Below are 17604 nucleotides of genomic sequence, written 5' to 3'. Positions count from 1 at the left end.
TTCACTTCCCTGTCCTCATGCCCCCCCCCCCCCCCCCCTCTACACGATCAACCTGAAATATTCTCTTAGACATTGATAAACGGACTCGTATCTTTAGCATTTCATGTTACGAAGAAGGTGTTTTTAACTGCTGTCTCAACTCCAAAGGTTACTAGCACCAGATTATAGATTTGGCCAAAGGTAGCGAGAATGCGTTACCATCTCGTATGAGTACATGACGTAACCTGAACCGAATGAACTGCACGAAGTTCAATAACGGATTTACCAATAAGATCTGCACATACCTCAGACCACCGAAAATCTCAAGCACAGTCTAAATGAAGTATTTTATTGTAATGGTAGAATAAGCCATCTTCGTGAAAATTTACGTTCGGTACGTACAGTGTGCGAAGTTCAAATGGCCTTGTGCACCTTTCCTTGCTATGCCTAATACAATAAAACTTTAATAGAGAAAGAAAAACTCAGCGCATTGTAAGACATGGTAAGTATTAATTCGAATATTCTCCTTAATGACTAGTTTTTATTTCGTTCCGTCGAAGTTTTGAAATCAGTCATCTCATGAAATTGTTTTTGCGCTTTGCGCTGTAAACTCAGATATATGGAGGGGATCGTGGCTATCACCCGCACCAGCTGATGTTATTCCGAACTGTCCGGACAAAAACTTTTTAGTCCCCAGAAGACATAACGCTGACGTGCATAACCACCTCTAGCCCTTACAAATGGCCTCAATTCGGCCAGGAAGACACTCCCCAAGTTTCTTTAGGTGTGACATCTCCAGCTGAAGCCACTCATTGATGATCAGATCCCGTACAGATAACCAAACTCGTGACTCGTCGGACCACTCCACCCCTCCAGTCAGATACTGGCAAATTTCTGCGTTGTTTGGCCTACTGAAGACGTGAGGGTCTGTACGCTGCTTTAATCAACAACCTTTTGCTAGGTATCCGACTCCAAAATTCCATTGCATGCAGTTCCCTTCGCAATATCCGCTCGATAACTGGTGGAGATGGACCCGCATTCACTGTTACCAACAATTTCTGTCAGGTTTGAAACCGATTGTCACTGACAAGATGGGACACTCGTCACCGTATCTGTCAGGAACTGTTCGTGTCCACCGCTTTTATGCCGTTTTACGTAGTTGCGAATGGTACACCGTTCCTTGTCCGCACCCTGGACAGTTGTTCATACACCTACAAATCAGTCAGCTTCGTTCGCGGTGCGGTCATGAGCACGCCCGAAACACGACACTCCATACCGTCATGGCTCCGTGCCGACCCCCTCCTGCGCTGATACCGTTCACCCGACTGGTACAAACACAACACTTCACTGTCATGGAGAGTCACATGACTGCCAATTCTGTATCATCTACAGCGTTCCAAAGCGACCAATGTGCAATTTTAAGCGGATGACTAATATTTTGACGGTTGGCTTACACGACTCCAATTCCTTGCAGCACCTAACATACGTTCCATATCAACAGACTTATTGGTTGATTAGACCTGTCGACATAATTATGGTAAGGAAGGCTGGGTGAAATACTGTCTAAATAGAAGAAGTATTTTTTCACGTATCACAGACAGTTACCTTTTTCACTTATCACAGGCAGCCACTGCTCAATGTGCATATCTCTCACGTGGTCATCAACTACTCACCTGAAACACAAAACAAATAACCCAATCACATACATGAAATTGAACGCAACTTAAAAAAAGGTCTAGTACATTATAATTTACAATGTTAAAAACAGATCAAAATGTGTTGTCAAGAAACATTTTAATTATTTTTTTTCTAAAATATAACAAGGTTGCAGACTGGTTATTACCATCAGTTACAAGTTTCTTGTTGCATTTATGCGTCCTGTGGAGGACACATCGGTCATTCGTGAAAGACAAAAGAAACTGTGATCCTCTACGGAATTGTAAAGTCTGTAAAGGCTATATAAACATTGATGTAATCGATATTCCCTTGTAAAATTGCATTGTTCTTCTGAAAATAAAGACTTTGTAGTCCTACTCGCAAATTAAAATTCACCCAAAGTTTCTACCTTCATTAATGTGTGAAACTGGATGAACCTTTCCGGAACAAACCGACTGATGATGCATATCCTTACTGTAAAATTTACCAGAGACATAGTATTATTGGATTATGCCAATTTTAAGGGTACATTTATAAAAGCTTTGCACAATGCTTAATGCTTCACAGTATGTGATGAGAGTGGCACGCCTAGCAGACCAATACGTATATATTTAGTCGCCTTTAAAATGATAGAATTACCGAAACTTGTCATCAGTAAATCCGTATCTAAATGTTAAGACGAATCAGTCCCAAGAACAGACTCGCCATCATCACTGTCGGAATTTCTTTAAAACACTGGCACCTTACGCATCTCCACAGGTCTAATCTTATCACTGTCACTCGAATCTTCCTCAGAGTCATTCAACAGACACCCGGCTCTTCGTTTTCTAGGAACATCTAAATAATCATCGCCAAAAAGCTCCTGAATTATTTTAGATTCGTTCAGTTCCTTCTGTTTTATGAATAGGGCCATCTCTAAAAGCAGGAGCACCGTCAAGACGAAAATAGTACTATTTAATATATAAAAATACAATCAAAATGCTAAATAAGCGAAATAGGGCAATCAAGTTTGATACGTTGGCTACTGGTGTAAAGACCTAAATAGACGAAGTAGTTAAAATATGTCACAGCAGATGGCTTCTATAGAGAACGCATAGGAAACGCGAGATATCTGGAGGCACGTCCGTAGCGGATGGCGCGCGAAACACGAGTAAACTCGGGATCCGTCCGCAAGGTGTTAAGTGTGGGGAAGATAACGCGCACCACTTACACAAAAACATATGTCAACGTGAAGATTTGTAGGGAATACTCTACTGTGTCCATATAGATGTGGTTTTCGTAAGCATGTTACGCAAGAATATCCTCAAGCACCTATGTTGATACGTCTACAGCTATAGTCCGTAAGGCATATTACGGTGCGTGGCGGAGAGTAATTTGTGTACAACTTTCCCATTTCCTGATCCAGTCGCGAGTAGTTCCCGGGACGACGATTGTCGGTAAGCCTCCATGTGGGTTCGAAACTCTAACGTTATCTTCATGGTCTTTCCGCGAGATGTACGCTGGTGGGGGGAAGTAATATATTTATTTGCCGCTCTAGGAACATACGCTCTCGAAACTGTCACAATAATCCACACCGTGATGCACATTGCCTCTCTTGCAGCGTCTGCCACTGCAGTTGGTTGATCATCTCTGTAATGCTTTCGTGGTTACTAAATGGACCTATAAAGAAATGCACAGTTCTTCTTCGGATTTTCTGTTTCCTCTATCAGTCCGATCTGGCACAGAGCCCACACTGACGAGCAACATTCACGTTTTGGTCGAATAAGTATTTTGTATGCTACTTCCTTTGTTGATGGACTAAATTTCCTGAGGACTCTCCCACTGAATGTCAGCAGCCCAAGTCTACAAAAGTTTGCAAAATTGTCGCAGGTCTCATGAGAGCAAACACAAATTTCCGCAAAATCGTACCCCAAAGGGAAGGTGATGGATATTTTAAACGGGAGCAGGGGAGACACTTTTATAAACGGTAATATATTTGTAATTAATCGTCACAACAAAACACGAACAGCGAGTAAAAGGGAGCCGAATGCAAAATATGCAAATATTTGAACGGCAAAGCTGTGTATATTTCGACGCGTTATTAAAATTGAGTAACTGCAAAAAACAACGAGAAAAAAGTGCGCAAAAAGCAAGCGTTACCGTCACCGGCTGATGTTTTAATTATTCGGGACGGGTGGCCGCGGCGCGGGGCGGTGAGGGAGGGGTCGCCGAGCAGCGCTGCCGGCGGAAACAAAAGCGCTGCGCCGGCAGGCTTCGGCTTTTTACGGCGTCTTCGGCCCGCCTTAAGTAAATTTGATTAAGAAGAGAGCTCTGCAGCCCGAAATCCCTCCGCCGGTCGGCACGATCGAGCGGAGACGCTTTGATGTCGAGTGTTCGTAAGAAGTGTAATTATATAAGGCCGTCTCCTTAACGGCGCGGATGCGCACGCTACCGCCAGTAACGAAATTTATGGCAAAGGCAGAGGGGGACGAGATGCGTGCCTTCACTTCTTCGGGGGCACAGAGGGCGCCTATCGGATTGTGCGGAAAGACATTCTGGTACGCTGAGAGCTTCATAGGAGGAGCCGCTGTTCAGCAAGTGGCTATGTTCCTATCTTATTCGTCAATATACTTTATGCTTCGCAATTTTCCGACGTAAGGTGCCCACAAACATTACTGCAGGCTTGACACGTATGAATATACAAGTGTACTTGACAGCTTTTTTGTACATGCGTTTTAACCATTCAAGAGGCTCCGCTTAAGGCTTGAACGATTTTCTATTATTCAAGCTTGCACAAGCGCCTATGCTTTAGCGAGTGTACCAAATTTGTCCATGCTTGTACAAGCAAAGTTATTTTCGTAGCGGCAGCACGCCAAGGGATCTTATACCAGTCGTAATCCACTCGACGGTTATATGTAATCACGTACTACAGCAGTTTATGGAGCAAAAATGAAAGGAGAGTTATGACAGACTTAAGTGTAATGCAGATATGATATGCCACTGTCCATCAGCTGACAATAAAAAAGACGGCGTCTCTAAGAAGTCTAAATCTTTCAGAAAATCACAGCCTTAAAACAAATTGTAATAGAAAGGTGAAACAATGGAGAAGAGTTGGAAGCACGTGACGCCATTTTAGTTCCATTCTGTGGCGAAAAATCACAATATTGCTGTCTATCTTTATTCTTCTATTACAGCTTCTCTCATAGCTATATCTCGCCTTTCAATGTAGCAAGGAGTTACGAGTGACATAATTAGTACTCTCGCGAATTAATATTTAATTCACTAAAGTAACGCGGGAGATAGCTATTAGTTTTGTTAGCCACTCTTAAGATCAAATATCACGTTTCCTCTTTCGCCCCCTCTTTTTTTTTCAAGTTCAAACGTGACTGAAGTCAAAGAACTGTAGGTCAGATTGAACAAGCAAGCTCGAGTTGTGTGGGTCGAAGTCGATTGATGAAAGTTTGCGCAAAATGCTAGGACAAGCGTCAAGCTTGTAGTCAACTGTGTGAGCACCTTCAGAAAGGAATAATGTTATTTTTACTAGGTGTTGCACACGTAATGCACGACCAATGAATCGTAGAGGTTATGATAAAGAAATAACTGCATGATCACGAGTTTATATCCTGCTATGGGAACAAACAAAATTTAACCTGCAAGTCGGCAGAGAGCGTGAGATTTCGATATTGTTAAATATAATTTAAGACTTCTCGCAGATGACGAGTTTGTGAAGACGTATCATCAGTTAAAAATTTGTCAGACATAGACAAAATTTTTCACGGAGCATAGATTAATTAATCTGAACTTAAAAGACAGAAATGAGAAATTATTTACGTCGTCAAATATAAAAATGTGGTCCATTTAGACTACAGGTTAGGTTGCACTAGGGCAGTAAATGATATATTGGCTCCACTAAACGAAAAGTAGATGAGCATGTATTCACACACGGTTTATTACGTGGCCAAGTGTGGGCTGCGATGGGTTGGACAAAAAACACTGTACAGGAGATGAGAAGTCATTCCGCACCCAGCTTATTCACCTAATCTCCTGGGCTCAGATTTTCACCTTTTCTGCTCTGTATTGAATATCCTCCAAGGAACTTACTTTCTGCATGAAAATGCGCTCCCAACACGGCTCGACGAGTTCATCGCCTCAAAACCACGTGATTTTCAAAGTCAAGGAACCGAAAAGTTACCCCTGCGTTGGCAGACAGTTGTAATAGTGAAGGAGAATATATTATTAACTGAAGTCTCTGTTATGTGTGTCTGTTCTGTTTATTAAACTTATGGGAAAAATGCAACGAACTTATGCACCAACCCAATATTTACGAACTATCACGGTAAGTACATCGAGACGGTAAGGAAGAAAATCAGCAGTGAGAAAGTAGAAACACTGTACAAGCGCAGGTGGTGGCCGCGGCCAAGTTGGGGAGATTTAGAGGGTGAGCGTACCTGCTGAAAGCTGGCGAGGCGTGGGCCGGTGCCAAGAGGCGTGGGCGGGGAGGCCGTGGCGCCAGACGCGCCCACGCGCCGCCGTAAATCAGCCGTCGTACAATGCTGTCTGCCCGCCTGACTCACCTCCCCAGAGTAATAGCCCACTGCGGCGCTAGTTTTGGCTAGCCGCGGGCGAGTACCACCCACTGGCGGCTTTCACGACAGTTACTGTACTCTGATCACGTTAAATGTGACACTGAAGTCAACATTGGGCTCTGCATGCATCCGCGACTGGATTCACTGGATTCACCCTCCCACAAAACGTATAACACTTCCGGCGGAACACAGGAGTGGAATATTGTAGGAGCTGGACTCAAATCAATGCCATCATCTTCTCAAGACGTCAATGGAAGAACAAAACGCTCTCTTCATCTGTATCAGGTGCACCGCAGGGGAGTGTCGTAGGACAGTTGCTATTCACAATATACATAAATGACCTTTTGGATGACATCCGAAGTTCACTGAGGCTTTTTGCGGATGATGCTGTGGTATATAGAGCGGTTGTAACAATGGAAAATTGTACTGAAATGCAGGAGGATCTGCAGCGGATTGGCGCATGGTGCAGGGAATGGCAATTGAATCTCAATGTAGACAAGTGTAATGTGCTGCGAATACATAGAGAGAAAGACCCCTTATCATTTAGCTACAGTATAGCAGGTCATCAACTGGAAGCAGTTAATTCCATAAATTCTCTGGGAGTACGCACTAGGAGTGATTTAAAATGGAATGACCACTAAAATTAATCGTCTGTAAAGCAGATGCCACGCAGATTCATTGGAAGAACCCTAGGGAAATGCAATCCGAAAACGAAGTAGGTTACAGTACGCTTGTTCGCCCACTGCTTGAATACTGCTCAGCAGTGTGGGATCCGTACCAGATAGGGTTGATAGAAGAGATAGAGAAGATCTAACGGAGAGCAGCGCGCTTCGTTACAGGATCATTTAGTAATCGCGAAAGCGTTACGGAGATGATAGATAAACTCCAGTGAAAGACTCTGCAGGAGAGACGCTCAGTAGCTCGGTACGGGCTTTTGTTAAACTTTCGAGAACATACCTTCACCCAAGAGTCAAGCAGTATATTGCTCCCTCCTATGTATATCTCGCGAAGAGACCATGAGTATAAAATCAGAGAGATTAGAGCTCACACAGAGGCATACCGACAATCCTCCTTTCCACAGACTATACGAGACTGGAATAGAAGGGAGAACCGATAAAGGTACTCAAGGTACACTCCGCCACACACCGTCAGGTGGCTTGCAGAGTATGGATGTAGATGTAGATGTACACTGTGGAACAGAACTAAAAGACCACTTTTTCGAAAACCCCAAAATGATTTCTCATTAGGACGCAGAAGTTTGAAACTTAGTTCAAAGGTGCTGTAACCTTCCGCTGTAATGATACAAATGCGTGGGACCCTGTGACGTCACCCTCGTGCGCAGTGACTCTTCAGACAGAAAATTGTCGACATGTGCCGAAGAAAAGGCCAGGGCTCAAGAGATAATGTGAGGTTAAGATGGGTTAGTGAGGCCACATTGACGCCACATTTCACCACGACTCTGCCCAACGCCAACGTGGATGTTTCACACAATGGGAAGGTAGTCGGAGCCGTTTTACCAACATTTCATCCCTTCTTTTGAAGCCTCTACGATGGAAGTCAGAACTGCGACTCCCAGTGTTGAAATCACACGATTTTCTAATGAAAGAGGAAAATAGTCCAGACACACCATCCATCAGAATCATCACAAGGAAGACTGAGTGAGTGGCATCAAGTGCGTAATTAAATCACTCCTTCCCTTGAGGCGTTGATTCCCATACATCATGCGGTCGAAGACAACAGTTCACAGTGCAGTGAGCAACATGACGAGGTTCTCGACAATTTTTGACTGCTAACACCCCACAGACCCTTCAACACCTCCCTACGGACATCGTGGGTCAGCAACTCCATTGAACGTGATCGACCCCTTTGGAGTGCAGGGTGACCGCAATTTTTGCTCTGGTGTACAATGTGGAGCCATAAGAGATCGTTCAAAACCATTCCCCGAAATTTGAACGCGACGGTTTTTGAGCGTGGGATGCGACATTGACACACGAATGAATAAAACGGCAAAAGGGTTCCTCTAAGACCTCCCAATTCCTCGATACTCTCAGTGCCACGCACCCACGATTGCTGAGCACTAAAAACATATATGTACAGAGAAAACCCGCGAGGAAAGTCCTACTCGCCTGCTGGTAGGCAACCACTTAACACCTCTCTGTTCTGGCGTGCCTACTAGCAGCCAGCCAGGACTCTCTCACAGGTCTGCTCTGTGCAGGTACATTTTTGAAATTCTCAAGAAATGCGGGCGGGTGGCACAGACATTATTACCGAAATGAGGGTCTTAAGGGACCTTTTGCCGTTTTATTCACAAATCAATGTCGCATCCCTCTGCGATCACGCCACAGGAAAACGAAAAACAGTAGGGCAGAAAAAGCACCTTCTGCTGCTTCGGATTGCGTTCAATTTTTGTCGAATGGTTTTGAACGGTCCCTAGTGGTTGCCTCCTATACACCAGAGCAAAAACAGTAGTCGCGCTTTACTCCAATAGGTGGCGATCACGTTCAGTACGGCTGCTAGCCCACCCAAGTCCTCAGAGAAGGGTTGAAGCGCCTGTGGCGTTTCAGCAGTGTCAAAGATTGTCAAGAAGGTCGTCCTGTTGCTCATCGCACTGAAAACTGTAGTTTTCGACCGCAAACTGCATCAGAATCAACGCCTCAAGGGAAAGACCCGTTTCATTGAAGCCGTGTATGCCACCCACTGAGGCCTTTTCGTGTCAGTTCTGAGTGGTGGTGTGTCTCAAACGATTTCTGCAACCACACGTAAGAAAACCGCGAGGTTTCAAGCGCTGGACGTCGCGGTTCTTACTTCCATCGACGCGGCGTCACAAAAGCGGTAAAATGTAGGTAAGAGGTGGTGCGATAACCCTTCCATCATGTGGTACGTGCACGGTAGCATTGGGCAGAATTGTGGTGGAATAAAGTCAGGACCGCGTGCACGCCTGAAAAGACACACATGGAAATGAAGTGCAGTGTCACAGTAACGCTGACCGGTGAGTGGGCCACGTTCAAAAATTTGGATGAGAGTACGCCCAAGCAACATTATGCATTGGGACATCTCGACAACTCGACCACCTAAACAACCATGTTAGGCAATGTTCCTGGATGTATTGTGTTTTCCCAAACGGTGCCGCCGACGCGTTGTTTTCAACGGAACACTAGACACTGGTCTCGTCTGATATCTCAGAAGAACGAAGTCCATCTGTTCACGACACTGGTGAGGCCAGTACTTTTATACGGTTGTGCATCTTGGGCGGCATCAGCAACGTCAGAAGACTCAATATTGGGAAAGAGGCAACTACAATGGTTTGGCCACATCTTACGAGCGGACGGATCCCTTCCTGAGAGATTCCATTCTCAACCCAAGGGAAAATCCCCGAGAGGACGCCCAAGAACGCGATGCAAGGATCGAGTGACGATGATCCTTCAAGAAGTGGAACTGGAAGCCTTGGAGGATGATGCTAGAGACCGGAAAAGATGGAGTGTCATCTGCAGCAAATACCTCCTGTCTTGTGATTGACAGGCATTCCTTTTATTGGGGTTTTTGTATCTGTAATGTTTTTTTTTTCCTATTGTTGTTCTGCTGTAGGTCTCTAAGCCCCGTTAATGCAATAGATGATTATGGTGACAGCTGCTATACAGAAAATTATGCCGTTTCAAAGCATCGGCACACTGAAGATCCATCAAAAACGTGTTGTTCCTCGTACGATTTACCACAAGGGGAAATTAAAAACTTCCCGTTCGACGGCCGTAGAGTCCAGAATCGGTATGCCAATCACGCAAAATCACAGTGACCACTAAGGCAATCAAACCACCGACGTACCAGGCTGAAGATATCCGTTTAATGAAACACCGTGTCCTGCTGCGTGAAGATGATCTGCATTACGACATTTGCGATTTGGGAAAGCGAGTTGTTATGAAGGAGCAGCACCCCTTGTAGTTTTCCCGGGCAGTGGGTTTCGACATACATGCTGTCCTCACACATGTGCTTCATTCTTCGATGGATTTCTATAAAGCTGTTTGCCTTCGGCATCCAAGAAAAGAGTAACAGCACGTTGGTCCTGTTTCGTAGCATGTGGTAATAACGTCGCCATACTTTACGTTTCCGAATTTACTGCACGCACGTCGGAAAGACATGAATGTCACACAATCCCTTGCCTACGCGCCGGTGCTTATACATCAGCATCGGACTTGCGCTACCTTGCATATACGCTGCCGGAACACCCTCAAACGGAAACTTTTTGATCGCTCTTTATAAATTAAATGTCAGTGAATAGCGAGTAACATATCGACTATTAAAGCCTTCAGGTGAGGGTAAGATATAAAAAAGTCCTACATTTCGGGAAATCAGATAAGAGTAACGAATAAGAGGCTGAGTTAGGAAGTGGTTTGTGTGGGGAATTAAGCTGGTTCGCATCTCGATTTTTCTTACCCTTTTGCCTGATCAACGTAATTAAGCTCGCGTACCGCGTCGTGAGGTGACGCGACGGCAACGATCCTAGCGCATAGAGTCAAAACTATAACGCCCGTGAAAATGCTTTTGCGGTAATGCAACGATTTCATTAGCAGTCATCCCCCGACACGCCACGCCAGCAAATTGCCTTTATGCCTCAAAACACACGTTTTTGTTGGTACATTCATTTTATGTTTACCTGAGCTTCAAATGTTTACAATTATGCGCTTCTTTACTTACTACGTTTTACAAAAGCTGTCTTGAAAACCACCTTTGCAAAATTCTGCAACGCCGGCATTTTGAAATGTCATCATGGAAAAATAAATACCAATAAAAGCAACTGGTTGCAGCAGATTCGTTGTAAATTACCTTCCAGGCCAAATTGAAATCAATCACGGGCTGTATCCGGTACGTGGGGGCGCCGGTTGTCCACTCGTGTTCGACGGATTCTCCTCTGTATAGAGACAGTAATCACGTACGCGTAACCTTAAAGTTTTACTAAAAAGTGAGAACATGAAATAAGTTTTATCTTAGGCGGAAAACTATTGTAAGTATTGCAATATTTGTAACGGAAGTTCTGGAAGCTGATGGCCTTACTGGCTGGACGTGGAAGAATCATTTTTGTTTTATAAGATGTTAATGGATTTTATTTACGTGCACTGTAGACAGAACAACAAGACTAACGTAGGGACAACAGAGAAAATATGTGTTCTAATAGAGCTAATATAGGAATTTAAGCCCATCCATTTCGTAAACAAACTGTGTCATCTGCAAGCCAGATACAGCCGACGACTGCTCCTGGAGAGCGCTGCGATCCGTATACTACGTTAAGGTAAACGTACACTCTGCACAAGCCGTGCCGTTTCTGAGCCTTCAGCAGCACCGTGGAGATAAAGGCAGCGAGTTACAGGTTGGATGTCACGGCCCCTTGTGACGACGGCTTCAGCGACCTCGGCAAGGAGGAGAGTTACCTCCGGATGAGCAGACTGCGAGTTAGTAACTGTGGTGGGCGGCCTGTGGTTTTGGGATGGCGCGTCCAGTGAGGACGTGTGCGCTGGCTGCCATGCAAATGGCGTGCGGCAGGCGGGCAGCGCTGCGCGAGGCGCTAGCCGTACTCCCGTTGCTAACTGTACCGTTGAGTCACGACCAGTTCCGGGGCACTGTTTCTCAACTTGGACGCCGTGCCTCCCGGTAGCCACGCAGAAGCCACCAGCGCTGCCGCCCGCTGCCTCTTCCCAGACGACACACACTGGCTGGACGGCTCTCCACTACTCGGCTGCTACTGCCGAAATCGTGCTGCATCGAGTACAGTCAGTGCCGGTGCCGGTGGCGTCTGTAGTTGAGTTATCGCATCTGGCAGTGATAATAACCGATCAACACACACACAACGATTCGGTGCCTCACTCTGTAAAAACGGGACGCTTATAGAATCGCTTTGTTGCCCGTTTGTCTGTCGGTCCGACTGTTATGAACCTTTTTTTCTCTCAAGCACGTATTAAGTTCAAATTTATGTCACACATGAAAATCTACGGTCCCTTGGCAGTGTAAAAACCGATACCAGATTAATGCTTTCAGTAGAGGCTTTCCCGACGTTGAAAATTAAATTCGACAGTAACACAGTTCTTTCTTTCAGAAAAAGCTTTTCTTGCTACTGCCAGTCTGAATTTTATATCCTCTTTTCGTCTGCCTCTATTAGGTAATTTACTGCCAAAATAGCAAAACTTGTCTACTATTTCCAGCGTCGCTTTTCCTGTTGACACTCAGCATCACCAAATTCAATTAAACTACAATCCATTACCCTTGGTTTACTTTTTATTATATTACCTCTTTCCAAGACATTACTGTTCCGTTCAACTGATACAGGCGACTAGGCACTTGAAATAACAGAAATATAATTCCCTCGCCTAGCAAACTTTTTGTTTCTTTTCGTTTTAAAGTTAAGTTTGAATAATGTTGTAAACAATACATTATTTTAAAAACTGCCTTTAGAAGCGCAACAGCTGACTTGAAATCCCACAGTATGGATGCGGGTACGAAGTTCACTCACACCTCAGCTAACTTTACGAGTACAATCATCTGAATCATCTGTGTGCCAAACGTACGGTGCTCCAAGCAGCTACGCTGTACCTATAAGAGTTTGCGATGGACAGAATCGATGATGATGATGTCTGGTTTGTGGGGGCGCTCATCTGTGCGGTCATCAGCGCCCGTACGAAATCCCAATTTTTTTACAGAGTCCAATTTTTACACAGTCCAATCTAGCCACTGTCACGAATGATGATGATGATGAGGACAACACAAACACCCAGTCCGCGGGCAGAGAAAATCAACAACCCGGCCGGAATCGAACTCGAGACCCCGTGATCCAGAGGCAGCAGCGCTAGCCACTAAACGAAGATATGCGGACATGGACAGAATCGAGAACTCTGTTCACGAGAACCAAAAGGAAAGAATGTGCAGCATTAACATAGGGTATGGAAAGTAAGCAGCAATGAAATTTGATTTGCACTCATCATGACGCAGCATGCGAAGTGTAGGCACAGAGAAGGTGCTGTTATCTGATGGGCCTGAGGTAATTAGGAGAGAGGCAGGCGGAGAAAGCCGGTGATTCTCACACGGGCTTCCAAGCTCTGAACGAGCTCGTCCACGTATTGCTCTGCTTCGCAGTCACATCTGCTCCGGTTTCTTCTAACTTCTACGTCACATGCCTCCGTCGTACTAGGAATGCCAGAAACTTGTTTCTCGAGAAACGATTAGCTTTCCTCAATCTACGCAATCCTTTCGTACCTGCTTACTGGGGTGTTTCTTGCGTGAAAAGGCCTCACTTGTACAGGAGCTACAGTTTAAGGAAATTTAGTCTACTAAGGGATTGACACGTGGTGTTATGTGGAAACGATGAGATGATCATCGCAGATCTAGAAGAACACAATTATGAATGTACGTTCATAACTAGAATTTTTGTTGAAAGTATTCGTTCGCGCATGACTAAAGATGATATGAACTACTGACATTTATTTTAATGCTACAGGAAGCCCATCAAACAGAAGTTCTGTATTATTCTCATAGGAACCTTCTGCAACGAAACACTGGTTGTCATTTTCTATTTACACAATATGACAAAATCACTGTAGTCTATTTGATCCTTTCCGACAAAATCGAAATAGTACACTTCAGTCATATTCCCTCATCCGTTCTTAAATTTTTTAATCACTTACGATCTTTGGTAAACCGGCCCGTTTCGACATGCACAAAAAGTTTCAAACTGATTCTTCAATTTCTCAAGGTGTATTTCAAGACGACATACTAGTGTACACTCACACCAGGCTGTTCACCCGAGATTTATTTCGTCAATAAAATAACAGTATCGTTAGCAAGACTACGAGTTTAAGAAAACGGTGTGCATGTACCCAGCCGGCCAGAGTGGCCGAGCGGTTCTAGGCGCTACAGTCTGGAACCGCGCGACCGCTACGGTCGCAGGTTCGAATCGTGCTTCGGGCATGGATGTGTGTGATGTCCTTAGGTTAGTTATGTTTAAGTAGTTCTAAGTTCTAGGGGACTGATGACCTCAGAAGTCAAGTCCCATAGTGCTCAGAGCCATTTTTTTGCATGTACCTGCTGAATATTTTCATTATTCAAGTCACTCAAAAGACAAAGAAAGTGATATGCAAATGTACTGTCGATTTGCAGATGATTGCAAAAGAACATGATAGTTTAATAGCCTGTAATTGAATACAAAATGATGTCCAGTGGTTATACAGTTAAACTGGGCACACAAGTTAAACCTGAATCCAAGAAACACACCTAACTGACATGTATGCTCTTTGGTATCAGTACGCACGAAACGAAATAAATCTAACATTTTCTGTTTCATAGTTTTCTAATGATATTCCCAAAGGTTAATTATCACTAACGTCACCTAACCATAACAAATGTACAAATGATTAATCAGATTTTTGTCACTACACATATTACAAAATGTTTGTTGTTTTACACTGAACAATAATAAACGTAATTCTGCATTCATATTGTATTGAAATATTCATGCTTCTCACTACTGATGCAAGAATGTTTATTGGTATTGAAATGAATTCAAAATATCTATTTTTATCACGAAAGGAAGGTTCAAAATAATTATCTGAAACACCAAGGAGGAACACCTATGACGTCATCCTAAGAGTTGTCACACAAACCCACATCAAAAAATTTACTGCAGTCAAACCCTGGTGTTCATCTACAACTGTTACCATTCATGTCTCCGTCCATAGCCCTTGGTGTGTCTGGATGATTCCTATCAATGAATACCTTATTTTAGTCAGGTTGTGCCCAACTGCTTTTCTCCCCTGTTGGAGTCAGTACCTCCTTATTGCGACGGGTCGTCTTCAATAAATACTGAAACACATTTTTTTCTACAAGCAGGCTGGTTTTACTCATGATTCGAATAAACCATATTATAAACTACTCTTTTTCTACAAACCCTATTTTTAACATAATTTCCCCTCAATGCGATGGCATTACGCCACCTTACTGAGGAGGCCTGTATGCCCACATGGTACCACTCCAATGGTCGACGTCTGAACCAGCGCTCTGCTCCATCAATAGCCTCCCCATCATCAACGTACTGCTTCTCGCAGAGCGCATCCTTCACTTGGACAAACAGATGGAAGTCGGCAGGTGCGAGATTCGGGCTTTAGGGTGGATGAGCAAGAACAGTCCAATGAAGTTGTCAGCACTACCAGCAAAGAAGTCCAGTTGTGCAGCGAGGTGTTTGTGAACCATCGATCACTTCCACGACTGCAGGAGTCACAGCTGTGTGGGGCCGGCTTGCCGGAAATCAGTTCACGCGATGATTACAGACGCCTCGCCCAACGACTCGCCGTGTTTTCCTTCACTGCCAGATCTCCGTAGACATTCTGCAAGCGCCTATGAATGACAGCTCTCTGAGTGCAACGCACCTCCTTTACAGACGCCATTTCGAAGGCTACGTACAGCGCCGCCACCAACAGGAACTTCAGGAAACAATAGGGGCTGAAGCGGGAATATTCCACTGTGTCCCACAACGAATTCTGCATTTTTCAACCGAAACGCGCCGAGAAAAGAAAAAAAGAAAACTGTTGCATTACCCACTTAATGTTTAAAACTTTGTTTACCACAACATATTAAAAGCTTTTCGAAAAACAAGATAATTACTAGAGAATTAAATAACAAAACCCTTACTGTCTCACAGTAGCATATTTAGTTTGCCACTGCACATTGGTTAACTTTATGGTAATTCGTACCTGAACTAAATCGTTGTAAATTTTAACGACAGAGTGCGCAAAAATAGCACGCGAAAATAAAAGGAACTTTTTAAACTCATCCTATAAATGCGAACGATGCTGCTTTCTTGCATATTACACTGAAACGCCAAAGAAACTGGTATAGTCATGCGTATTCAAATTCAGAGATATGAACACCGCCCTGGGGTCGGCAACACCTATGTAAGGTAACAAGAGTCTGGCGCAGTTGTTAGATCGGTTGCTGCTGCTACAATGGCAGGTTATCAAGATTTCAGTGAGTTTCAACGTGGTGTTATGGTAAGCGCACGAGCGATGGGACACAGCATCTCCGAGGCAGCAATGAAGTCAGGATTTTCCCGTACAACGCGGCAGGAAAAAATCCTGTAAGAACGGGATGAACGACGACTGAAGAGAAACATTCAACGTGACAGGTGTGTAATACTTCCGCAAACTGCTGCAGATTTCAAGTCTAGGTCATCAACAAGTGTCAGCGTGCGAACCAATCAACGAAACATCATCGATATGGGCTTTCAGAATCGAAGGCCCCCTTGAGTACACTTGATGACTGCACGACAAAAAGCCTTACGCCTCGCCTGAGCCCGTCAACTCCGACATTCGACTGCTGATGACTAGAAATTTATGTTGCCCGGTCGGACGAGTCTCGTTTCAAATTGTATCTAGCTGCTGGATGTGTACGGATATGGAGATAACCTCATGAATCCATGGACCCTGCAAGTCGGCAGGAACTGTTAAAGCTGGTGCAGGCTCTGTAATGGTGTGGGGAGTGTGTAGTTGGAGCGATATGGTACCCCTACTTCGTCTAGAAACGACTCTGACAGATGACACGTAGGGTAATTATCCTGTCTGATCACCTGCATCCATTCATGTCTATTGTGCATTCCGACGAACTTGGGCAATTCCAGCAGGACAATCCGACACCCCACACGTCCAGAATGGCTACAGAGTAGCTCCACGAACACTCTTCGAAGTTTAAACACATCCGTTGGCCACCAAACTCATCAGACTTGAACATTACGGAGCATATCTGGGAAGCCTTGTAACGTGTTGTTCAGAGGAGACCTCCACCCCCGTACTCTTACGGATTTATGGACAGCCCCCAAGATTCATGTGGTCAATTCACTCAAGCACTACTTTAGACATTATTCGAGTCCATGCCAAGTCATGTTGCAGCACTTCTGCACGTTCGCAGAGGCCCTACTGTTAGGCGGGTGCAGCAGTTTATTTGGCTCTTCACTGTACAATATGTGATCAAACGTATCCGGACACCCCCAAAAACACACGTTTTTCATATTAGGTGCATTGTGCTGCCACCTACTCCATATCAGCGACCTCAGCAGTCATTACACACCGTGAGAGCAGAATGGGGCGCTCCGCGGAATTCACGGACTTGGTTGGGTGTCACTTGTGTCATACGTCTGTACGCAAGATTTTCACACTGCCAGACATCCCTAGAACCACTGTTTCCGATGTGATAGTGAAGTGGAAACGTGAAGGGACACGCACGGCACAAAAGCGTACAGGCCGACCGCGACCTCGTCTGTTAACTCACCGATTCCGCCGACAGTTGAAGAGGGTCGTAATGTGTAATAGGCAGACATCTATCCAGACCATCACACGGGAATTCCAAACTGTATCAGGATCCACTGCAAGTACTATAA

At 44.6% G+C, this 17604-nt stretch overlaps 1 protein-coding gene across 4 annotated transcripts in view; it reads right to left on the bottom strand.

Annotated features, from left to right (window-relative positions):
- Positions 1-17604, bottom strand: part of LOC126095759 (transcriptional enhancer factor TEF-1) — a 759916-nt gene that overhangs the window by 576093 nt on the left and 166219 nt on the right. Inside the window, exon 2 of one of the 4 annotated variants that reach the window (XM_049910555.1) lies at positions 1585-1652. The exons of the other annotated variants lie outside the window; for them this stretch is intronic. Within the exon in view, the coding sequence (XP_049766512.1) occupies positions 1585-1624 (40 nt within the window). The 5' untranslated portion in view covers positions 1625-1652. The remainder of the gene's footprint in view (positions 1-1584; positions 1653-17604) is intronic. 4 annotated transcript variants of the gene reach the window in all.

This window comes from Schistocerca cancellata, chromosome 8, assembly GCF_023864275.1.
Source record: "Schistocerca cancellata isolate TAMUIC-IGC-003103 chromosome 8, iqSchCanc2.1, whole genome shotgun sequence".
Classification (NCBI taxonomy): domain Eukaryota; kingdom Metazoa; phylum Arthropoda; class Insecta; order Orthoptera; family Acrididae; genus Schistocerca; species Schistocerca cancellata.
This window is presented reverse-complemented; position numbering and strand designations above follow the sequence as displayed.